At 38.1% G+C, this 25,075-nt stretch overlaps 1 protein-coding gene across 4 annotated transcripts; it reads right to left on the reverse strand.

The window, feature by feature from the left end:
• Nucleotides 1–529: 529 nt before the first annotated feature.
• Nucleotides 530–25,069, reverse strand: SPIC (Spi-C transcription factor). Of its 4 annotated transcripts, none has more exons than XM_023937160.2 (6): nt 24,126–25,069; nt 9,126–9,152; nt 8,426–8,519; nt 6,677–6,789; nt 5,642–5,750; nt 530–2,083 (listed from the first exon to the last, which is right to left on the reverse strand). In XM_023937160.2, exons 2-6 carry the CDS (start codon nt 9,126–9,128, stop codon nt 1,656–1,658), a joined length of 747 nt encoding a protein of 248 aa, XP_023792928.2. In that variant the 5' UTR covers nt 9,129–9,152; nt 24,126–25,069; the 3' UTR covers nt 530–1,655. The 4 variants fall into 4 exon arrangements, with proteins under 4 accessions (XP_023792928.2, XP_023792921.2, XP_023792936.2 ...); XM_023937153.2 differs by lacking the exon at nt 24,126–25,069 and adding an exon at nt 10,519–10,682; XM_023937168.2 differs by lacking the exon at nt 9,126–9,152.
• Between the last annotated feature and the right edge of the window lie 6 nt (nt 25,070–25,075).

The following is a 25,075-nucleotide window of genomic DNA, read 5'->3' on the forward strand; positions in this document are numbered from 1 at the left end:
AGGGCTGTGCCACCACACTTTCTGTCCCTGCCACAGCTGGAGCTGGATGGGCTGTGGTGTCCAAAGGCACAGTGTTGCCTCTGCCGCACCTGCAGCACTGCTGTGCGCCAAGGTGAAACAACTACACATGGTGGGGAAGAAAAATAACCTAAAGGGACATAGGGAGAACAAATGTGACCCACAAGGGTCACAGCCTCGGTGTGAAAAGCTGGCCACTGCTGCCATCTTGTGGGTCCAGAGCCACCGCCCATTCCAAAGAGGCAAAGCTCACTCCTCCGAGGTCCAACCCCTCTGACTTAAAGTCTGGGCCTTTTTTTTTAGTGCTATTTAACCTGCTTCATATTTCTAGGAGCAGAAATATTTCATCTTACCGAAGTACCAACCCTAAAGCTTGAATTTTGCTTAAGCAGAGCGCACTGCAGTGTGTCAACTACAAAAAATTACAGCCCTGTACAGGGGAGTAAACAGGAATCACAGCAAGGGACAACTATCAAAGCCAATGAGTTTTATCAAACATATCAGGCCACCATTTATACTTCTCCATAGAAATTATGTTTGTCTTTATTAATATCCAGGCCTACACACTGCAAAATGCAGAACTTGGAACTGAACACAATTGAATGGAAATATTTCAGCACAAAAGACAACTCATATGAAGATACAAGTTGATCAGGTAACAGAAGTATGAGGAATAGTAGATTTATAGGTATTATCCTGACATAAGGGAACACTGCTCTCTTTTTGACTAAATTTAGTTCTTCTTCCCCAGGAAGAGACTAAAATTACTGAGCTTTCCAGCTACATTCCCATTTAGAAAAAGAGCTGGAGAAGTGAAATTTTATTTATAAATTTATAAGTCCTAAAATAAATGGCAAAGCTATTTTTTTAGGTCAGTACAGAACTGCTGGATAAAAGTGGAGCTCCTCATATTAGTGGGGGAATAACTGTACAAAACTTAATGAAAAATTAATCAAAAGCACAATCCTTTACTAACTCTCTCAATGTCCCAGTGAATCCACTGCCAACAGTAAAATGTGCACCTGGCAATCCTAATACCACGTGTCAGGATTTGTGCTAAGATATGTTAATTTAAGTAATTAAGGATTAAGAACTTGATCAACAGGTGCACCCTCATGTGGACTCCTATCATTCAGCCAGGGATTCACTCAGAAGATGTCCTTTTATAAAGAACATTGGTGAAAAAAGAAGACAGCAGCTCCACACAGTTGGCAAGTATCTTCCCTTTCTAGTTTAGGGATGCAGCAATCATGGTACGTCACCTAAATTCTAAACACCTAAATTGGAGATTTGCATAAAACTTCCAGTGAGTGTTGTCACAATGGGATCTTTGATGTCCACTACCAGACAAAAAAGCCTTGGTTCTATTCTTGAATGTACCAGCTTGAAACTACAGTAATTCCTTTGATTAGTATAATTTAGAATAGTATGTGTTCTACATCAGCTGGATTTCTTCAATAGGCAATGACCATATATCACTAACTTCAAAAGGAACAAAACTAGGCCAATATAATTTTTTAAACCTTCCTCTTCATGTGTTTGTATGATATCTTAAAGGAAAAGCTATGTAGAGAGACGAGTTTCTGTGCTGGAAAGTATTGCTGGTCAACAAAGGCCAGTTTATGTGACAGGTAAGTCTAGCTGCTAGCATGCTGTAAGGCATAACCATTGTTGTACATGTAACTATTGTAACTGGTCCAGTCATCTGCACACTGATATTCTTGATTAGACTGAATGTAGGGGTGATAAATTGTTTCTTTTCCCAAGAAATAAGATGGAGAAAGTCTCTTTAAAACAACAGCACTGAACTGGTATGTCAGCTTCCTACGGATCTTAATGATTTCACCTGTTCTTCCATAATTCCTCAGTGCTCTGGCCATTTTCTGGTAAGTCATGATCTTGTGGTTTCCCTTTCTCTCTCCCCACAGTTCTGCAAGTTTCTCCTTGTTTTTGGAGACAAACTGGAAGACACCATTTGGCTTATCCACCCATTGGATGCAGTTTGCCATAGCTGGATCATAGAGAGACTCATGGAGGTATTCAAATAGTCGAAGCTTTTTTCTACCTATAAAGAAATAAATCACAAAGGGTCAGAACAGGACTTTTATGTTTGTTTTAAAAGACAAGCATTTGTCTTTTTCCTGGAAAGGGTCTTACAGGCAAAAGCATAGCTACACCTAGTACACTGTCCCAGATTAAAAGATCAGTATAACTGTTCAGTGGAAGACCAGCAACAGTAAATGGGATCACAGAGATGTGAGCAATGCAGAATCATGGGATAGTCTGAGTGGGAAGGAACCCAGAAGGATCATCAAGTCCAGCTCTTAAGTGAACAGCTCATACAGGGAGCAAACCCACGACCTTGACATTACCAGCACCACACTCTAGTTCTGAGGCGTGTACAGATCTGTGGTGACAGAAAGGGATTTGGTCATTAGAGTTTCAAGAGAAGGTTATGTGGGGATGATAACAAATATCTGGTGACTTCACTGTGTGGTAGGTCTCAGAAGCACCAGTCTTCAGAGACATGATGTGCAGATGCACACTCAAGCAACTCACAGTAGGAAATTACATCCTCAGACAGGGCAGGAAAGAGGTTCTGGAGAGCCAATCTGAACATTCTTGAATAAATGGTTTCCCTGTTTATTCAAAACTCAGAGATTTTGAGATGGTTCAGTTTTGTCAGGTTTGTTTCAGGAGTGTTCTGGGCATCTGGCAAGGTAGCCTCTGATAGAAGAAAGGACAAGCAGGTAAGCAGGAAAAGCAGGTTAGTTTTGAACCCTCATGTAGCCAAAAAGCTATGATATTTAAAAGCTGTGATAGTTAAAAAAATCTGCAAAGTATCAGCTTACATTCCCATACAGAATAAAGCAAGGTTAATACTGAAATATTTGCCAGTTAACTAAGTTCTTCTCACAAGCTCAGTTCTAAAACTTCAGTTTCCTAGTAAGGCTTGCTTAGTTTCACTTAGATCTTGTAGATTCTCCTCTATGAAGTACTTCTAGTTCCCTTCCCAAAGCCAAGTGAGGACCAAGAAGCTGCTGTGAGGAGGAAGAATTTAAGATTATCAAACAAAGAGGAACATTTTGCAGAAGAGAGAATCTACGCAGAAAAACATCTTCCACTTTAACCAAAGTGGAAATAAGCAGCTGCACCTGAAGTTCATGAAGTCTTGTGTGGCTATTTTAAACTAGAAACGGGGAAAGTGACAGTTGCTAGGGAACACTGAGGTCAAGACATCTGTCAGGGATGACAGTAACTCTGTATCTGGTGATAAGGAAAGAGGACAGAAGTAAAAGTTGGGCTGGGAAGAAGAAGAGTCTGAAATCAGAGGTACTTTCCAAAAAATTAATAACCTTTCATTATCTAAATAAAAACTGGCCTGTGACTGGAAGTACATATCCTACTAGAAATACATATAGATTACTAAGAAGCTTAAAAGGAAACCCTTGAAGGACACTGCCTTGTCACAGTGGACAATTCTTAGTAGGCAGCCTCCTTAGATCCCCTCCAACCTAAATTATCCTACAAGCTGATGGTAGAATAAACAAGACCAGGGGAAAATCCATGGACTATTGTGGACTAAATTTCTGCTGGAAAAGGATGGTGTAGACCAGGTCTGCAGCAGCACCTGATTTAGTACCTGATTTGGCCTCTTAGTTCAGCAGTCATTTCTGCCCATGTTTTCATTTCTAGACACATCACCTCTAGCTGATGTCTTTGTTAGAGAGGGCTTATTTGCTCTTACGTGTTTGTGCAGCTGTGTTTCCAGAGCCCAGCTGTTATCCCCAAAGTGCTATACAGTAGTTTGAGTAGGGTGAGTTAACAGATCTTTGTATTGTATCTCATTCCATAAGCCACATAGATAGATAGGCACTTTCAGGCCCTGAAGATCAGTCTAAGCCAGCAGGTGAGTGTCTGCAGGTTTCTTATGTGCTGACTGGAGACAAGCAGGTTCCTCCAGAAGGTGTTTCGGAGTATCTGCATTAGATTTCAGTGCTGAATTGTCCCGAAGCTGCCTAATTGTCTCAGGGAAAATGCATCTAATTCAATTCTGAAGTACCTCTCTTGACTGCCTCCACTCCACTGTGCATTAGCTCAGATCATGGAATGGTTTTGTGGTGAACGAACTGGAACTCTTTTCATAGGAAACTTGTCTCAAAAGATGCTTTCCAAAAGCATATCTGAGTCAGTGTACCCTTCAGAACTTGTGACCAGCCTAAAGATTGCCCTAAATAAAATTTTGTGAAACACTTTAAACACAGGATTTGGGCCCTCAGTGCTGATGGTTTCATCTGCAGAGCTACTCCTAAAAAGCCACACTACTTGCTAGTGTACAGAAAACCACTTATGTCTCAACAAAAAACTAGGAGGACTTAATGCATTTAGTATACTGGAAATAGTCCCCCAAATCACGGTTTCTGGCAGGAAGATCACCATGGGCACAAAGAAATCTGTGAGAGGACACAAAACAATCCCATAAGAATGGTTAGTCACTCTGCAAATAGGTGCAGGTTGTCTTCTGGAAAAAAAAGATTGATGAGAGTGTAAAGGAAATAGGAAACAGGAAATGAAGCTTAACAGAGCAGTATTAATTGAAGGTCAAATCAGACAGTGACATGTAAAATTCCCCAAAGCAACGCTGGATAAGACTTGGAAAAGCAACATTTCTGGATTTGAAAGGTTTTCATTTCCTTGGAATTCAATGGAGAATTTCAGATATCTGAAGTAGAAAACTGAGAAAGAGAGGCTACTCTTCCCTCCATCCCAAAGAGTCTGTGGTAGCAATAGTAGTAGTAGTATTAAACAACAGAGACCACAGTGTTCAGCATCAATGGGCAGAGACACCAAAAACTGATACCATGTGGTTAAAACTGAGAAAAGGGGATTTCAAAAAAGCAGCCAATTCAGGAAGCTACTTAAAAAGGCCTCATGATCAAAAGTAGGTACAATAGCTCAGAGCTGAAGCTGTGAAAATCTCATCCAGCACTCACAGAAAGGATGCCGAGTCCCTCCCCTCCAAATACCCACAAAATGAATGCAATAAAAATACAAAATATTGCAATGACAATGTCACACAACCAATCCTTTGCAAAATAGGTAATAATTCAAGTAAAGTCAACCAGAAGGAGCAGAAAAATCACCATAAAAATGCACACTGGAAGTGACCAAAGCTGAAAGGTGATTTGAAAAGCAAACTAAGAGAGGCATAAAATCGGGTGTGCAATAATATTCATGTATGCAAAAAACTGTCAAGAAAATCACTGCTTGCTGGGCCACATAAAATAAGTTGTGTAAGTGGATAAAGATGCTATTGATATCTAGATAGATTTCTCTGCATCAGATTTCATCCTAAATGTTTTGAAGTGATACATCTCTGGTTTGGTTTTCCATGTACTAAGCAAAGATGGAATAATTTAATAATAGATTTATCACATCTTATAAGATTTAGCAGATGGAAATTGAACACTACCAGCTGTATCCTAGTCACTAGCAAATGCTCACATTTTTTTCCTGTTGAAAGTTAGAAAAGAATACGAAAAGGAGAAAGCATGATTTGTCAAGAGGGGTTTTTTTTTTAAGTAACATAAATTACATATCAAGATATGATCTTTTTACAGACCTTTCCCTGCTTTTGGCTGGCTAGCAGCAGCATGCATCACTTGACTTTCTGGAGTGTTCTGCAGTGTATGGTAGACAGCCTCATCTGCATAAAAATCCGTGGCACTGTTCTTCAAGAATGAAGACAATAAAAAGTTACTAATAGGGTACATTCTCCCAATAAAAAGAAATTTGTGGTGATTAATTGCCCAAAGCCTTCAAAATGCAACTTTTTATCATCTCACCCACGGAAGATTTTTCTCAGCCACGAAGGCACTCGGTGTAGTGTACCAGTAACAAGCAGCACTAATTCATGTCTGGGGGCAAGAGCTGCCCACCAGAGGAGAAGCTGAGAGGGAAAACAGCATAACTGCCTCACTCTGGGCCTTCAACCCTTCTGCTGGAAGCAGAGCAGGAACAGCTTTCAGAGCTAGGAAAAGACAAGGGCCACCTGGACAGCAGCTCCAACAGACTCTCCAGTTCCCATGCTGTGTTGTTGTTAATCTGCTGGTTGAAAATGGGCTTTTGTGGAATTTGTTTCCCTGAAATTATCTCCCCTGCAATATTAATTTTCCATCACTCCTGGAGACCACATTCCCAGTGCTTTTAAGAATGCATATGGACTCTGATGGCTGAAGCTGTGCTCAGATAATGCTGGTCTTTCCAGAACTTACAGAACAAATTGCTGTCGGAGAAATCAAAATCGTGGTTCTTTTCCACAGTGTCAGAAGCTACATCAGGGTTGGAAGTTGTGGTTCTCTGCCTGTTCCCAGGTAATACAAAGAAGCCCTTTTTTTCCTATAACTAATTCCCTAGTATTTGTTTGTTAGTTGTCATGTTATGTGATGAACCACAGAAGAGAATCAGAAACAAGCTGCTGACTCCTAAAAAGATATTATTAATCACATTTTGCAAATATTTCCCAAGGCAGTTTCATCTGAATCATGCCTGGCCAGACCAAATTTCTGTTAGTGTTAGCATAATGATTTGTATCAGAAATCCCAAATGAGCAATCAGTTTCCAGTTATTAACTATTATTAGAAATTAGTTCACTCACAATCACATTTCTCCAGTTATACCCTTGCTCCTCCACAGATGGTGCTGCACAGTAGCTGGGACTTGCTCGGAGGTGGTGGTGATGGTTGATCACAGTCAGGCAGTTTTTATAACCTGAATTAGGAGGAGGGAGCAAAAACCAAGTGAGTAAAAAAAGAGACAAGAAGTTTTAAAAAAAAGCAACAACAGCAAATATTTTGACACGGTGCTGGGCCTGTTCAAAAGCATTTATCCTGTGGCTGCCTCCTAGATAATAAAGTGCCCAGAGCCAAGATGTTCCACATCAGCAGGTTATCCAGCAAAATCTGTACTGCTGCTGCTGATCACACTCTTGGGCTGGTTTTTTTAGCCCTCACAACGAAAAGCAATTTTTTTTTTAAGATAAAATGCTAGATATTTCATAACATCATGAAATTGTTTGGTTCCTGGAGAACAGAGGGCCATATAGACCACCAGACATAGTGAATTGGATAAATATAGACTCCAATAGCACATCTAGAAAGGAAAAGGGACTGTCAGACAGTTCTGCATCCCTTTAGTACAATGCAAGTCAGAGTCTCCAATGGTGAATGAAGGAGCACCAGAACATGTGCACTGCCTGAAAGAATGACACAGAAGGTACCCAAGAACTTGTGATGCTTAAAAGAGGCAGAGGACAACACCAGACTAAAGACATTTGAAAAAATAGCCCACTGCAGGTGGTCAGAAGAAGATATTGGAGGGTATGGCTGGATCTATTGCAAGTGGAAATGTGGGTATAGCTGTGGACAGGCTAAACCCTGCATTGCAAGGGTTTAATAACTCCATCAGCCCTAAAAACATATAAAAGGTAGAAGATTTTACGTAATTATGTATAGAGAGTCCTCCAGCATGTATAAATTACCAGTGCAGTGGAGCCAAAACTTTGCTAACAACAGCTGAAGATACAGCCCTACTGGTCTTATTTACATTTCATTTTATAACAGATAATATATAAATAAACTTCCTCATATGAAAGGCATTTCATACAAAAGACAGCAGGTACTTTGTTCTGGGCTTAGAGGGTTTATAATGTAGCCTCCTGTTTTCCTTTCCTTGCATTTCTGCTTACAGTGTAAAAACACCAAACACAAATTTTAAATTTTATAGTAATTTGATTACCAAAACCTTGCCAGAACTGGAACAATTTACAGCTTTCTGGCATTTTAAGTTTTGTAAAGTATACAACTCTTGAAGCCAAGAAAAAAAAAATTCTATTAATTATCCAGATTCAAACTATCATTCCTGAGTACAAATATTTAAGATTTATATATTAGTGCAGAAAAAAAATGAGGAAATTAATTTCACTTGCTCTTTTTTGTTGTTGCTGGTTTTTTGTTTTTTTGTTTTTTGTTTTTGCATTGGGATTCATGGCATAGCAGGAGGGCATTTTGAAGTTAAAACATTAAAATTGGAAACAGGCTGTTGCACAAGAGTCATATACCCTCTGATTATGGAAAAAGTGAGCTCAATGCACCTGGGGTGGTGCTGTGGGGAGGGTGAACAGAGCCAGTCCAAGTTTCCCTGTGCTGTGACCTGGAAGATGCTCACCACACTGGGAAGTACTCATGGAGGGGTGGAAATCCTCCAAACAATTTTCTTCCTTTTCATCCTCACAAAACATCTCATTAATCCACTTCTGGGGAATTACTCTCCCACCTTTATGTTTCAAGAAGTGCTTTCCTATAAAAATAGGAGCTGGGAAATGAAGTAGAATAAGAGTGTTTGTTACCTGGTGGATGCTGCATTTCTCTGTCAGAGTGCTGCTGCAGCACTTCTAGAGCATCTTCAAAAGCCTGGCCCAGCACATCGTGGTCAGGAAAGTTCTGCAAGAACATTTTTCTGTCAGGACCCAGAAAAAAACAGGCTGGTTCTTTCAACATTGTCAATCAGCCCATCCTAAATAAATGCAGTGATGGATACACATCCTCCTGGAATAGATCTTGGGCAGGCACCAAGGCATCACTATAATCTTTTACTATTATGAGAGAGCTCTCACTCCTTTGAGGTCAGTGAGACAATTCACACGGGCAGCATTATTCATCTCACTCCTCTGATGTTTCAAGGTTCATTTCCTTAATTTGCAAAAGAAGTTTACATAAAGGGTGTTACTGCTGGTGGAGAGTTTTACAGTCTGTGATAAAGAGATGTTTGTATCACTTGTGTAACACTGCTTATGAAGCCAGAGTTATCTTTCAATAACATTGACATGACAAAAAAAATTGCATATATTTTCTGAAGCAGTTATGCAGAGAAAATACTACACTATGCCGTACAGGAAACCAAGTGTGGATTTTCAGAAAACTGTTTATTATAATTTAAGAACACCTTGTCGTATAAAGGTAAAGATACCCTCAAATTTGAGTTTGACTGAGTCTTCTGCAGCATATTTGAAACAATAATGAAAGGAAATACAAGTGTTGTAGACTTACCATTATTTAGATATCAAGACTTGAATCCTGTTTAAAAGAACCAATATTTTAAAAACGGTATCTTTCAAAAAAAATTATAATTCTCTGAGCATAAATTAAAACAACTAAATGAAACATCTCAGTATTGTTTCCAGTTACAAAGTAAAATAGTTTCAAAAACACAGATAAAAAGGATTTATTATTAGAAGCTGATATTTAAACTTGTGACATTGTATTTTTAAAAATACAAATTATTTTTGTTAATAAGTTTACAGTTTCATTAATACTACAACTTTTAGATTATTATCCATACCCTCAAAAATACATTTTTAAAGACATTAGGAAGTGAAAATTTGTTATTGTTGACATTGAGTCTTAGTCAACATAAGATTTCCCCAAGAAAATACTGGCCTACATTAAATGCAAGTGTTTAAGTCCCTTTGGTTCACAGACAGTTGAAACAAGCTTAGAGTTTTTTCCTAATATAGATTTTCATATGACTGTATATGAACATACATAAACACTCAGACTAATTGTGACTTCCAGAGGCAAATCTGATTGTTTAATAAACAGTGTAAATAGACATTTTTTCAGACAGTTTAATATGAAAAATATTACTCAGAAATATGTCCTTAGTACCTCCTTTTAAATTTGTATTTCTTAAAGAAAACCAGAATCAGGTTTTGTTGCTTTGCAGATTTCCCTCCCCCATCAAAACTGTAAATATAATAATCAATACATCAACATTTTACTCATTAAATACTTGATTATTGTGTGTGATGTTTCAGAATACAAAGGAGAGACAGGATACATAGATATTACCAAGGAAGAATTTTATCCAACATTGACCAGGAATGTTCTAAGCTGGGAGTTTTGCCTCAGGTAAGTATGTTATAGGGTATGGTCAAAATTTGCAGAAGTGTTTTTAAATCTTGACAACCAGGCAAATAATGGTGGAATCCTAGCAACTCAGTAAATTGACCTCACTGAAATCAGTGGTATATTTCTCTCTGAGTGCAAAAAGTATTTGAATTATCTGATCCAAATCTATTCTAAAACCAGAATGGGCAATGTCAATCCTTTAGCTGCAGCAGTAGCCACAGATTCCAAGGGTTAAATTCCAAGGCTATAGAAATTAAAGACAGGAATCTGCTTTGTAAAGCTTCCCACATATTCTTCCCGTGATTTTAAGTAATTCACTTTCCTTAAAGTGAATTTTTCCATCTCAGACTCCAAACTGATACCTTGACAGAACATGTACAGTCACCTCAGTGCTTTGCAAAATCTAAAACACACAAGTATAGGCAAGGTACTGTTGAATGGTCTTACCACTTTCACCATTGATTCCATACCAAAGAAGAAAAAGGCACACCTTAAGTAAGCTTAAAAAAAACCCCAAAACCTGGACACTTACCTAGAAGTTCAGTTCCACACACAAGACAAGAATCTGTCTGGTTTTGGAAATGAAAGAAAGACTGACTTCCCACAGCAAAGAGCTGGCAAAGGGGCTGCATTAAATAGCTGATTTTAGGGAAGTGTTTTGCCTAGGGATTTTTTTGAGAGTATAGGTACAGTAAACTGCTAGCATGTTCCTTCATTCTGCACAAAAGAGGGTGATTTATACTGATATAAATATAATAAAATGTTTTAATGTCCAAAACATGTGGTTTTTAAGCACTGAGAGAGATTTATTTTGTCAATGGCACCTTCTAACAAATCTGTCATTGGTATTGTGGTAGGGTGAATCTAAGGCAAACCCCTACATCCCTCATCCGTCCCACACAGACTGGAGTGTTCTTTGAGCTCTCATCTGAACCTTCTTGTTAGCTCAGTTACCTCTAGGACCAAACTAGACCTCAAAATAAGAGTTTGAAGGAATTTCAGAATCCTGCTTCAAAGCTCCTATTTGTAGCCCATGCTCAGCTCTAAAGCATTGACTACAGGATTCAGTACAGATTCAGACAAGCTGTAGTTGATGATCTGCCAAACACTTTCTGAGCAGCTCCAAGACATGATGTTGTATCCTACAGGAGCAAGAACTCTGTGGGTTTTAGCTCAGAGCTTCTTATTGCTGACAAACTCCAGTCTGTGCCATAGGTCTTTTCAGCCAAGTCTTTCAGAGGCACATTTTGCAGAATTTCCTCAGCATTTGCCACAAAACTGCTGTAAAATAGTAATTCTTACATTATTTATATGTATTCTCTCAACCAAGAACCTAGTAAAGAACTAGCCTGGTTATGAAAGCTCAGTGAAAGCAATTTGAAGCCATCAACCATTTCTGCTGGTTTCAGATGCAAGCTGCCTTTTCAAAATTTGCACCAAAAAATTCAGGTTGTCTTTTTTTTAGTGAAATACATTAATATATGTATGTATGTATTTTTTTGAACTTCAGGTTCTATTTTGCACCACTTCCCTGGTCAGAATTTGGGATTATAAAAGAAAATTAACTGGCAACCAGAGAGGACAAGGAGGGAATGTGACAAGGAGAGAAACAAGGGAATGAGGGAACAGCAAGGTCAGAGGACTTGGAGATGCTCCGTAACAGAGCAGCCACAACACCAAAGAGATTGTGACCCACAGAGTGACCACAGTGGAGCAGAGGAAATCAGTGAGAAGGAAGCAGCTGTGGAAGAAAAGGGTGAGAAGCCACGATGTCTTGACCCCAAACCCCTGTGCCACTCATTTCCTCACCAAAGGAACTGACTATAACCTGTGGAGATAACAAGAAGGGAGGAGATGTGTCTGGAGTGCAGCTGAGCCTGGGAAAGGGGAAGGAAAATATTTTAATGTTTTTCTTCTTTGCTTCCTAATACCCAAATCAGCAACTAAATATATTATAGCAGTAAGTTAAGCTAAATTCCCAAAGTGCACAAGCAGCCTTGAGGGTGCGCTGGCTAGGCATAGTGAAAGAGGGTGAAGGTCAAGAATGAAAGCTAATGGTTTTACCACCACTAAAATGATCCATCTTCCTAAATCAAATCTCTCTATCAGAAATTTCTTGTTTCATATGAGAGGTTATACCAGAAGGCAGGTCAGCAAAAGGTTTATTTTCAGAGGAAATGGGAGAGTGCCATACACAGCACAAGCACACAGCATAAGAGCAAGAGCAAATGCTGTCTCGTGGGGGAGTTTTAAACTCTGCAGCCCATTTGTGCATTGAATCTTTGGCCCAACACGATCTTAGAGCCAGAGCCCAGCCTGCCTCCCTGTAGGTGTTCAGAAGAGGCAGAGGAAGGTGCAGCTGAGGACTGAGTGTCAGCTGACTCCTGTAACACACCACAGTGCAGCCAAGATTGGCAGCATGATGACCTCTACTAAGATGTACTATTAGAGGAGAAAGCCTCCTTTGATTTTTGAATTGGATGGGAGGATGGATTCCAGATAAATGTCTGAGAAAGAGAACTTACTCTTCACATCTCAATGTCTCAATTGATGTGCCTGATAACAAAATTTGAGTGTCCGTTAGAAACCACAACATCGAGCTCTTCTCCTTCCTCCATGTTTTAAAAATAAACTTCAAACAACAGAATTTTGTTGAAGCTTCAGAATTTTCTTCCATCTCTGTTTGGCATGAAAAATACCTCACAGTGATGGTACAGTAGAAGTATTTTTACATCTGAATAAAAACCAGAACTAAATAGTGTATTACAGCACTTGTCAGAGAGTTTGAGAAAGCATAAAGATTCTTGCATGAGGCATTGTTCAAATATAGAATGAAAACCAGCCTTGCCCATCCTAAAGGAATTGAAAACTTCAAATGGCAAGTTTTCTCACCTAGCATTTGTAAATTTACTGAAGTTTTTTGAACATCAGGCAATTTGTAACTGCCCAAATAGACCCCTCAAAATAGAGGGTACTTTATAAAAAAACATCCTCAACATGACAGCCACAGAGATTTTCTGTGTTTCCATACTTGTTCTGACCCTTGACAGATGCCTTTGCCACTACTCTTCTGGCCAATTAGTTCTGTAATAACCTTTGTCTTGAATACCCATGGTGTAAATTACACAATAATTACACCACCACAGATAATGTTTCCTGAAAGTGGGAAAGTTGAGGGATCACATGCCTATGCTCACCTCCTGAGTCTAACCATGCTGACCTGTGAACATTTAAATCTCTGCCATTGTGCTCCATTCAAGGCTCAAAAGAAACTAGAAAGTTTCTTGGAGCAAGGATGAAGCCTTTGCTCTACGCAGAAAGAACAGGGAACAACACATGGAGAGGCCTCTTCTTTTACATGTAGTGTGCAGTGATGATCTGGGCATGAATGTCTCACAGTGAATGAGTCTGCAGTCTGAATTTCAAATTAGTTGGCTCAGAAAATCCCTGAATTCACATTCCCAGCCCTGGAATACAAAGAAATCTCTCCTTAATAAACCCCAACAAATAAACTAAAGTCAAACCTCCAAACAAACACAAAAAGGAAATGAATGCAGCTTATTATTGTTATTGTTTACCATTCTTTTAGTCAGATAATTTAGTATAGAAGACATATAAAAATGCCCCAAACAAACTGAAAGGGAAACATAAAAACAAACAAAAAAAAATTATGGCATCATATCATATTAGCAAATCAGATTATGAAACTGACTCTAAAAGTCTCTGATTTGTATTGGAAAAGTTTAGTCTATACTTTAAAACACAGGGGTTTTTTATTACTTCAAATATGAAAAGATGAGGACATATCAGAATTTCAAATGCTTCAATTGCCTTACAAATAATTCTACAAATTGCAAACTCTCTGCAATGCAAAATATAGACTTTTATTGTAATTGATGGAGTTATGGTACTGTTTCCTTAGCTGGTGGAAATTGGTATAGAGCCACCAAAGCCAAAGGATCAATGATGATTTCTGCAAACAAAGGTTGACACCACTATTATTGTCACTACAGTAAGGGGAAACTTGCTGTGCAGCCTTAATGTTGCACATACTCCTGTGAATTCCTGATTTGTTTTAATTTTTTTGTCTGTCTTATAAAGCATTGTAGTTGGTTACCAAAAGAATGCTATTTTGGCATTTTAATTCTCATAAGAGCTCTTTATAGCTATTTACTGGGTCTTATTTTTGAAAGAGCTTTGCCCAATCATCTCCAAGTACATCTCATGTGTGAAGCTTTTTACCCCAAGAAAGACAAAATATATTGAAAATGCTTTACAAATTGAATTTTAGCCTGAAATAAGATATTATCTCCTTCAGACTCATGTCCTTACCACTAAATATGAAACATTTGCATATCCCATTGGGGGCCATCTCAACGTGGATTGTAAGTTATGATCCAGTCTTAAGATTTATTTATTTGGCTATCATTAAATCTGTAATAGATTTCACTAAGAACCATAGAATAATTACAATCATAAAATCAGATATTTGGATAAATTATTGCAGAGGTTAGGTTTAAGCATGGAATTACCTTTTCTAGGACTTAAAAAGAGAAGAGCAGCATGGAAGCTGAAGCTGCATGAGTGGGCAGATCAGCTTTTCAATGGAAAACCCACATCTAAAGCCCCCATCTTACAACTAACCCCAGCATATTGGTCCAAATGCTCATGTCAGCAAGGCTTCTCAGGGAGCTTCTTCTTTGGCTTCATCTAACCAAAGGAAGTGAATTTCTGATGGGAAACCCCGTTGAGATAGAAAACCAGAAACCACAACAGAAGCACAAGGAACTAATATCAAAAAGTGCATTGTGAAAAAAAAAACAACAAAACAAAACAAGAAACAGCCCTAACTAAAAGACTCTGAAGTGAAATATGAACAAATAATTTTGATTCATTTACAGGTATAATGAGTACTGTTAAATACTGGGATAAATAAAACACAATAATACTTTAGCAGAAAACTATCAGAGCAAGATGGGAACAATAAAACAGCACTTCATAAAAATAGCAAAGAATAATGGGAAGAGTTCTACTCTAGATCTTTCTAACCCAAACCATTCTATGACTTGACAATTAGAAGGTGAACCTGATAAGGGATAAAAGTGAAAGTCTTTCCCTGAAAAAGAAAGCAGATAAAAAGAAGAACACAGTATTTAAATAACCCTTAATTGTGAAGCTGGGGGAGCCAAATAGAAACGAACAATTTTCCAAGTAACTGAGCTATTTGTAGAAGAAACATGCTTTCAGATTCGAGGGGCACTTAGATCACACAGGATTAATTCAACACTCCATTTCAATTCCATTCCCTCTAAACCATTAAGCTGAGAGCTGAAAAATGTTAAGTCTAGGTGACAGAGCCTTTTCAGATACAAAGAATGGAAGGAAGCAATTGTGTCTGTTTCTGGAAAAGCTGGAAAGAGAGACATAATAACTGCTGTAGCATCTGCAACCATTTAGAATTAAAGACCTTTAGCAGACATACAGAAGCAAACAGAATGAATTTAACAGAGTTCTAATGTTTTTAAGTCAAGATACACCCCAGGTTCAGGCAGACAGACCATGTAAACATCCATTGAAGCACTACATCTGTAGCTGTTGAATAGGAAGAAAAATCAACTTTCATCATTAAGCAGCCCTAAATTATCTTTAAATCTTCTGGAAATTACCAGCAATGGGGGAATATGCCCATAAGAAAAAGTGGTGGAAATAAACCAACAGGCCAGCCTGATATCCCCAAGTTCATTTGGCATAGAAATAACAAGACACTATTAATGAAAATACTTACATTATGCATTAAAAGACTACAACATGCTGTTTTCACTGTAAGAATACAAGCTAACCTTTACCTGAAAAGAAATATAACAATCTACAGGATGATAGCATAAGGCCTATGAAGTGCATTTATTTAATTTATAACTTCAAAATAGGAAGAAATTGTATGATACAGTATAAAAGAAACAAATTGCCACTTTAAAAGACTGGAAAATGTTAAGTTTTCTGCACTATCTTTCAAAGAAAATGTGTGATTTCTTCAGAAGACCAAGCATTAGAAAAACCGATTGTATATTGGCATTAACCTCCTCAAAACTGAAAAGAGAAAATGTTTTGGGTTTTCGACCAAAACATGAAATATTCCATAGGAGTTTTTCTACAGGTATTCCTTCTGCAGGTACTTTTGTCTTAAATAATTATAAATAGGGTACCCTGACAGGCTGGACCAAATTCTGCCACATGCAACAGGAAGGTCAGCTGCCCTTCCCAGGCAGATCCATTGCAAAGCAAATAAGCTCCTATTTTTCCTCTTAAAGGAAAATGTGGAATCAATTTTGACAGAATCTCCATGGAAGTTACTACTATACTACACAACTGATACCACAAAGTTAACAAAAGTTTTAGGCATGCAACCACCAAAAGCAAGGTGGTTTGAGCCTCTGACAGAATCTCCATTTTCAGGGACAGACATCTACATTAAGTCCCACCAGAGAGTTGGGAAGATATTTCCTACACAGGGCTGAGATGAAAAAATATTAGTCAAGAAAACAGGTCATCTGAAATGATGAAAAGTTGTGAGGAAGATGGTAATAAATAATTGTGAGAGATAACCAGTTGACCAAGTTCACTTGGGAATGTAAAAATATATCTGACCTTATAATCAAATGCTCTTGTGTAAAAGTAGTTAGAATACAAAAACTATTAACAGCCATTCTCAGTGTTATAATTGTCATATAACAAAAAACAGAACAAAAACAACAACAACAACAAAACCCATCACATTCTGACTTTGAAGGAGTAGAATGAGGTCATATTTCTGCCAGAATTCTAGATTTTAAAAATACACTTTAAGGAACTGCAAAGCAGCAAAGGAAATTATTTAGAAATAGAATTCCTGTCACTACTAAACTCTGATGGTGACTGAAAACCAGCTGTCCCAAATAATGGGGTTTTATGCTCTCATGAGGCAAATAGTAATGTGGGCATAAAGTGCTGTGACTAGCAAATAAATGCTTCCTATATTATCAGGAAAGTGCTGAAGAAGTACTTAGACTTTGGGGATTTTTACAAATTGTTGTTAAAGAAATCCTGCATCTTGATGGTAAGGTAAGAGGCATGTCAGTAAAACAGTTTCCTGGCCTGAAACACTTTCTGAAAGAAGATTTTCCAAAGGGTTTTAATTTTGAATTTCAAATTAAACTATCATTTGGTGATGGCTTCACACTCTTTTCCATTTCTCTTTGAGATGATGAAGGGAAGGTTAAGATTCATATGAGAATCTGCACTGATTTTGTGAGACCTGGCTGAAGAGCATAGGATTGCACCAATGCACCTCAGATTGAGGGGGGCAAGAAGAGTGGTGGAAGAGGAAGACTGAATTTTCAAAGCTAAGGGAAGAAGGGAGCAAGTTTGGGGAATGGAGGGGAAAGGACAAGTGTCCTCTTCTCACTCCCAATCTCCCAAGACTGCAGTGGAGGCCAAGATTTCACCTGGACTGGGAATGCTTCCGTGCTCTAGCAAATATTGGTGAAATTCCTCAGTGAAGCAAGAGGACAACCACCTGCTGTTGCCATCATCTGAGCAGTTAACTCAGATGGTGGAAATGCAGGTGGCAGACTGAAGAGAATTTTTTTTATGCCAGGCTTTTTCCAAATGTTATTTTTGTTAATTGAGTCATCTGAAAGTGGGACATGGAGGATCCTCTTCCAGGAAAATATGGGAGCACTCCAAAGGCAAAAAATATCAAATCAAAACCTAATCATCTCCCTTACCTCCTCCATGGCTGTATATTTTAACTTTTCCTTTGAAGGCCCCTATTTTTTAATGTGCATGGAATAAATTTTGCTCTGAGTGGTCCTGCTCAGTAAATGAGACTATCACACGCAGAAATCGTGCTGCATCTGTTGCAGAAGTTATAAACTGTCTGGTGAACAAGGAAGGGAGAGGATGCTCTCCAAGTTAAAGCAGCTGAATGCTACCCTGGAGAAGTGGGTTTAGGTTCTGAGTCTGCCTCTACCACAGAGTTCCCAAATGATGCGAGGCAAGTCCCTTCGAGCAAACTTTCACAGGTGGTCACTTACTGTATGTTCCTCATTTTTGGGACTTCTGACTTGAGACCCCAGCATCAGATTTGCAGAAATGCTGAGCAGGACCAGCTGTAAAAGTAGTCACAGAGTGCTGGCCTGACCCCACAAACTGCCTGCAAATGCTAAACTCTCCAAAACAGGAGTTCCTGGGTATCACAGATCAAATACTCAAAATTAGTGGTTATTTTCCAGTTTAATCTCTGTGCCATCATTCCTGTAAAGCAGGGATAAAAATTGTCTTCATACCACAATGCACTTGTAAGTATCTTAGTCCTTATGTAGCATTCACACATTGTAACAGAGGAAGTACTAAAAAAATTCTATAAAGAGGTTAACAATTCTCTCTTGAAAGCAGTATCTATGTAGTGGATAAGGCCTGGGGATGCAATCAGGATTGAAATCCCATTTGTCACTAAGAGAGCACTGCCCATTTTTGTACTGAATGAAAGAAAGAACCTTGTAGCAGAGCTGCTGGTGGTCATGTCACAATAGTGCCCCAACACATGGCACTCAGTGAGGACAAACTAAAGCTTTACCAGTCAACTTAATTTGGCTATGTTCTAATTAACTTTTGATTACTTTATTTGCAATCTTAATGTCCTTTTAAAGATTTTATGCATGCAAAGATAGAAGGGCTGGGGTTTTTTACTAGCTTGTTACTTTAGAAAATAGTTTCATCCTCCTTAAAAAAAATAAATCAGGAGCTTCACCAGAGGTGCTTTAAAAGCAGCAATATTTTTTTTCCAAAATATTTTGAAGACTTTTGATTCTGATAGATGTATTTATATAAAACAACATTAAAAAAATTATAACAAGCTAAAAATTCCTTTCCCTCAGTTCTCAGATATTCAATATTCATCTCAAAAAATGACTAATACAACAAAATCTCAGAATAATTAGAGACAAAAAGCACATACAGCATAATCCTGGAAATTGTAGGAAGGGGAATCTCTGGGAGAGTTTGGAGTTCCAACACAACAAATAGATTGCTAATGTTCCTTTTGTGAAGTGGTCTGGGCTGAGCTTGCTTTGTAGAAACTCCAGCTAGTTATGGGATGCAGTTGGAGCTTGACATGTGCCTGTGGCTAACAAGCCAGAGAGTTGGTACATCTGTTCTCCATATTTCATATTTTCATTCATTTGCAGCAGCCCCATGCCTTCTAACACAAACATGACATAAAAAACTTGGTATGTGTATTGTAAGGTCAATCGATCAATTTACATACTGATGAGGAAAGAGAGAAATAAAACCTTTTTTAATTTTTTTTTAATAAGCAAAATTAAAAGCAGGAAAAAACAGATGTCTGTATTTTCTTCTGTGTATAATTTCAGGGTAATCAGACTGTCTCTTACTCAGTTCTATTTACCTATAGTTAAATATTAAACATCAGTGATAATAAATCCCACAAGTGCCTGTCAGAGTTCTTTTTTTTTTTTTTTTTTGCCATCACAGAGTACAAAGGCTGATGAAAAAAACATTTGCTTGAGAAAATTACATAGACCAATAATAACATGGAAACTGAAAGGCACCAAATTAAAGGAAAAGAAGCCTGAAAAAATGTAATCAGCTTTGATTAAAATAATCTCTGTTGCAAGTACGGAATTCCCATGTGAATGCTAGGAAACAATGAAAAATCTACTTTTAGAAGACTTATATGACTCAACATAATGCTTAATGTAAATAAGTTCCTCTTTTTTTAATAGAGCTTGAAACTTGCTAGCATACAGTAGCACAATTCCTGCAGAACAAAAGCAGTACTTCCACGTGCATTTCAGCAGACATGTTACTTTTAGTTTAAGACTCTTTTGAAGGTGCAAATGCAATTGTTAGACAAAGAAAACCACACAATGTATTTTTACACAGAACTTTTAGGGTACTACATAGGTAGATTGTCCTTGTGTGTCAAGAGGGCTTAAATAAAAGGGCTAAAAGCAATTCAGGTGATAGCCATGCTTGCTCTATGTCCATGTAGAACATTTGCCTTGCACAAATCAACCACAGATAATTCATATTAGCCAGACTATCTTGCTAGCTGGAATGGGTACCCAGGAAGAAAAAACCCTTTCTCATGTGTCATCATTTAACAAAAGAACCAAAAATGCAGCAGACTTCTCTGAAATTATGCTTCTTTCCACACCAGCAGTGAACTGTGTGTTACAGAGCATATTGGCTTTGGTCCTACTGGAAGTACTTTTCTGCAGAATGCCCTTCACCTGATGATAAATGTGAGTAAACTCCCATTTCAGTGCATCACTTCCAATTAAACTATATATTCTTGAGTATAATGTGCAAGTCAGGTCTCCCTTTACCAAGCCTCTGTTTTAGCTGTTAATCTTAGGCAGATGTTTAAGACAATATGAACACATTAGTTGTACATCTTGGTACACTGTTGCAAGGAGCTTTTGAAAGAACCTGATCTTTGCCTGCTTTTGTTGAGATCCTTTGTTCCTCCTGATGGGTGGATAAATACTCTTCAACTAATTAAAGTTAGAAAGTGTATCTTTTTTACCCTGCTGGGCACCTCCCACAGGCACTTGCGAAATCCATGGGGCTCTTGCCCTCTTTTATTCACAAAATATCTTACATATTCATATAATTATTCACTACACCTGTACATATGCATTACCTAACCTTGACTACCCCTGCTTCATATTAAAATGAGTTCAAAGTCTTTCCATGCTTGCTTAGTTCTTTATTCCAAATGAGTCAGTGGGTTTCGAAATGGGTCAGTGGTCTCCTCCTAAGATGAAGTCAGAGACATTTTCTTCTCATTAAACTCTTCACCTTTGCCTTGTTGGCAGGTTCTCTGGACCCTTGGACATGGTCCAAGCTCCCCAGCCTGGTTCTGGCTGGTTTTGGGCCCAGGTGTAGTTACGGTTTCTTCATCTTTACAATAGCTCATCCTCCCATCCTGACACAACAAAGCCAAGAAAATGATATATTGTCTTAGCTCTAACGAGCTCCATCTGCTAATAATTAACTTTTCTACATTGCTTCTACTCTCCTTGCTTAATTCTTAATCATTATATGTATTGCTTCTATCCCCTAGCTAAGCTCTTAACCCTTTAATTCTTTCAGACCCTTCATTTACTTCTTTTTATCCCCTGCTACCACAAGCAGCTGCTGCTGATCTCCAAATCAATACCCTGTGACATCCTGGGTGATGTGTCAGTGCACAAACATTTATGAATTTATCTGATGAACACAGACAAAAGAATGAACTCATAGAAGAGAAAGTCACAAAAGAATTTTGGAGAGTTTTCACTGAAACAAGGAAGTTTCAATGAAAAGTAGGGACTAGCAGCTGGAAAATAAAGCTGGAAGTTTCTAAATTCTTGCAAATACAGTTTTAAGGTTTTGTTTTCTTTGTTTTTTTGGGTTTTTTTTTTAAATATTTGTTTTCCCACATACAGTTGACTGCCATCTTCAAAGGCTTTGGGCAGAATGTCTGAGAAACACACTGTCTCCTTTTGAAATCTATTGTCTTCTCCTACAGTAATAAAGATCCTGCTTTTCCCTTGGTGTGCTCAGAGACTCCAGGTCTCATGCTTGTTACAAAGCACTGAAGAGCTTCCCAAGGCTCAGTGTGTCTGTGGATTATGCTGTGAATGTTTCTGAAATAGATATCTAAAACCTTACCTACTTGTGATTATGAGGGGCTAGAATTGAGGATCTATTTGATCCCTTCAGTCTTGTGTTCCCCATCAGTTTGATCTTATAAAAATAACAACCATCTAGCCATAAAATAGCAAGAGTTTTTTGAGCTACTGTGTGCACTCATAGCATTTTCATTCGTAAGTATTGCCTGGTGTCATGAACACATCTCTTCAAGGAGCTGACAGAGGTAGGACCTTATGGACAATGGAATTTCAAATTTTGTCCAACACCACATGATGAGGGCAACTTGTGTATTGTTGCTGATTGCAGTGCAGAATGAAATGTGACAGGATTCAGTAACTATCCTGGTGCCTGACAAGGTACTTTTATTTTTTTTGCTCACAAGAAAAGTTGAAAAAGTGCTGAGTTTTGAAAGTACTTTTTAGCTGTTCGATCTTCATGCATGCTAAGCAAATCATTGTGATGCAAAGTGAATGGTTTGGTGGCAACTCCTACATTAAAGAAAATAGAATATCTGTTCACTATCTGTCAACAGGGAGATCACTACCATCTGAAAGAGGAATGTTTAAAGAAAGAATTAACAGACACATTTAGATTCAGTATGTTAGAACAGTAGAAAATACAGGCAGTGGATAAAACAGTGGCAAATGCAGGAGAAACTACTGTGAGAGCAGCAATAGGCTTCTGATTTTGGCCAATTTACTGCTCATTTGAGGATCACTGTAGTTTTGGAAGAGGCTCTTAGGAGGTTTCTGAAAGGTGAAGGAGACCATTGTACAAGAGGATGGGTATTGTACAAGAGGTGTGAATACATTATCTTTTTGAGGGCATGAAAAAGAATAAAAAAGCCCAAGGCTTACACAATAAACAGACGTTTACACTGGCACCAAGTAAAAAAATGTTCAACAGAATAAGACTAGAAGTGTGACAGTGACAAATAACAGCATCATTAACTATACTGTGAATTTTCAGCCTCAATTTTTTTTTATTTTCACAAACAAGAAAAACTTGAAACTTGGGTAATGGACTAAACTATACACAATACAATTTCTTGCATGTTATATTAGGCTGGTTTATTCTTATAAACAGACAATTCATCCTAGGTCCTACCCAGACTTTACTGTTCACATGAGAAAATACATGTTTATATTTGTATCCTGAAGCAAGAGCAAAAAAAAGAGGATTTATCCTGCTCTTTGCAGAGGCTGCAAGATCCCAGGGACAGCCAACATCCCCACAGTCTGGTGCTACTCACATACTGCAACAGAACTGCGTTTCCCATTTCTTGCTTCCAAGTTGTGGGTGTAAATGTTACCTGTTGGATGGCTGATTTTGAGATTAGCATGTCACTGGGATACTCTTGGGATTGTAACTGTAAGCTCCATATGCTGACAATTAATACAGATTTCAGAAACTGATTTTTTTTTTTTTTTTTAGTTGTAAGTGAAGAAATCAGCAAAGTACACAGAACTAATAGGTTGGTGGGGACTGATTCCAAGTGTATAAGCCCAAAGACTGCATGGTCCTCAGATAAAACGATCAAAACAATTCTGAGCAAAGAACAATGTGGAATCCCAACATATCAACTCTTTGGGACAAAATTCTACTGATTTTGACCAAGGTGGATGGGCCACCTCTACTTAACCCACAAAAGGGTCATATATAAATTATATGTGTTTGATAAACAGCAAATACAAGCCATTATAAACCAACCAGTTGCAGACAAAATAATGGAAATTTTAGCTGTGTTTAACCCTGTTGTCAGACCATCACTGGGATAAAAATAACCCTCAACCGTGTGTTTAAATGTAGGTTGACAGGCAAGCAAAAACACCTGCAAGCAAAAATATCACACTTCTGTCTTCTTCTGCCCATTTTCCTTATATCACCTCCCATGACAGACAATACAAAGCTAAGAGTTCCACCATGCTAGCTGGGAGAAAGACTGAAACACATGGATGGGGTGGGAAGTGGAGGCACCTTGCACCAGAATAACAACAGCTGTTTTAAAGATGCTTATGAAAATTAACAGGAAAAATCATTAAATTACTACATCATTACTACAAGATTACTACATCATTACTACATACATTACTACAAGATTAAGAAATGATGCCACAGTTCAAATTAACACGATTATCCATAAATTGTTCCTAAAAATAAAGATACTAGTCTAATGACTGACATCCACTAATTTCTAGAGTAATGTTTTCATAGCACAATACATTGGATTTTAATAAAGGTGGTTTGCTGAAATTGCAGTACCTGAAATCCCACAATTATTAAAACCCTACATGCTCTGAGTTCAGCAGCTGTTCAGAAGCTTTAGGAACTGGTTAGAGGGAGCTTATTTCAGGACCAATGCACACAGCAGTCATTACCTGTAGGTAGAATAGCTCATATGCAATTATGCTACAATGACATTTAAGAAAACACCCTTACCTTTAATTACAGTATTTGAGAGGTGAAGAGGAGCCACTTGCCTTAGGTGCCCTTCATGTGTAATGGCACTTAATTTTACAAATGAAAACTGACTTTTCCATTAGCTGATAGTTTTTCTTCTGAAGAAGTACAATTTTGCTTATATATAATTCATAGGTGGGGAAGTTATTTCAAATCAAAGGGGTACTTTTATTCTTCCTGAGGAACATGCCACAAAACAAACTACAAGAAACTTGTGTGAGAAAGTATAAGCTATGATTTCTTTTGGATATGAATTCAGGGAAGGTGCATTCAAAGGCAGCTCCGCAAACCTTGTCTTTGCATCAATCATTGCTTCTTTTCATACTTTTGCTTTTGTTCTCATGAAAAGAGACAGAATGATAGCTCTACTCCAGGGCCTCAAAAAACTCACTCAGGAGTTCCTGCAAAGCAGGGACAGCCATGTTAACTTCTCTGTGATACCAACACCAACACTTTGGAATTAATTTTGACGGTGTAAAGCTACCTGAAAACACCCCTCCAACCCTGATCTTATACTGCTCTTCTTTCTTGGTATTCCTCTCTATATAATGTTGGCATTGGCTTAGTCATTCATACTAATTTTATCATTAAAAAAATACCATCTTTCTGACAAATAAATGGGGTTTTTCAGATGCATGAGGAAAGAAAGTGTGAATGGGAGATACAGTTGAAACAGCTACCTGGACAACACAGTGATGCTGGGACAGGTCTTTAAGATATAAAAAGCTGGGAGCTGGTTTGATGGGATGGATTTTGGGCACTGGACAGAAAAAGTAAATGCATGCTGAGGAGAATGAGAGTTATTGAGTACAATGCTGCTTCAATGTTTTTTTGCTGAGGGTTTCCGAGTTTTGGTTCAGTCAAGACATCTCCTACTAATGGGGCAGTACACTGCTATCCAATAATTTGAGACAATTAGATAAAACACC

Source organism: Cyanistes caeruleus, chromosome 4 (assembly GCF_971803275.1).
Source record: "Cyanistes caeruleus chromosome 4, bCyaCae1.hap1.1, whole genome shotgun sequence".
Classification (NCBI taxonomy): domain Eukaryota; kingdom Metazoa; phylum Chordata; class Aves; order Passeriformes; family Paridae; genus Cyanistes; species Cyanistes caeruleus.

Bases quoted from the DNA above. Each gene is read 5' to 3' on its own strand.
- SPIC (XM_023937143.2), bottom strand. From the start codon at position 8,576: ATGTTGAAAGAACCAGCCTGTTTTTTTCTGGGTCCTGACAGAAAAATG. The intron at 6,790-8,425 runs GTAACAAACACT...CTCCTAATTCAG, and splicing joins AGAAATGCAGCATCCACCAG to GTTATAAAAACTGCCTGACT. The intron at 2,084-5,641 runs GTCTGTAAAAAG...ATTTCTTTATAG, and splicing joins CCAGCCAAAAGCAGGGAAAG to GTAGAAAAAAGCTTCGACTA.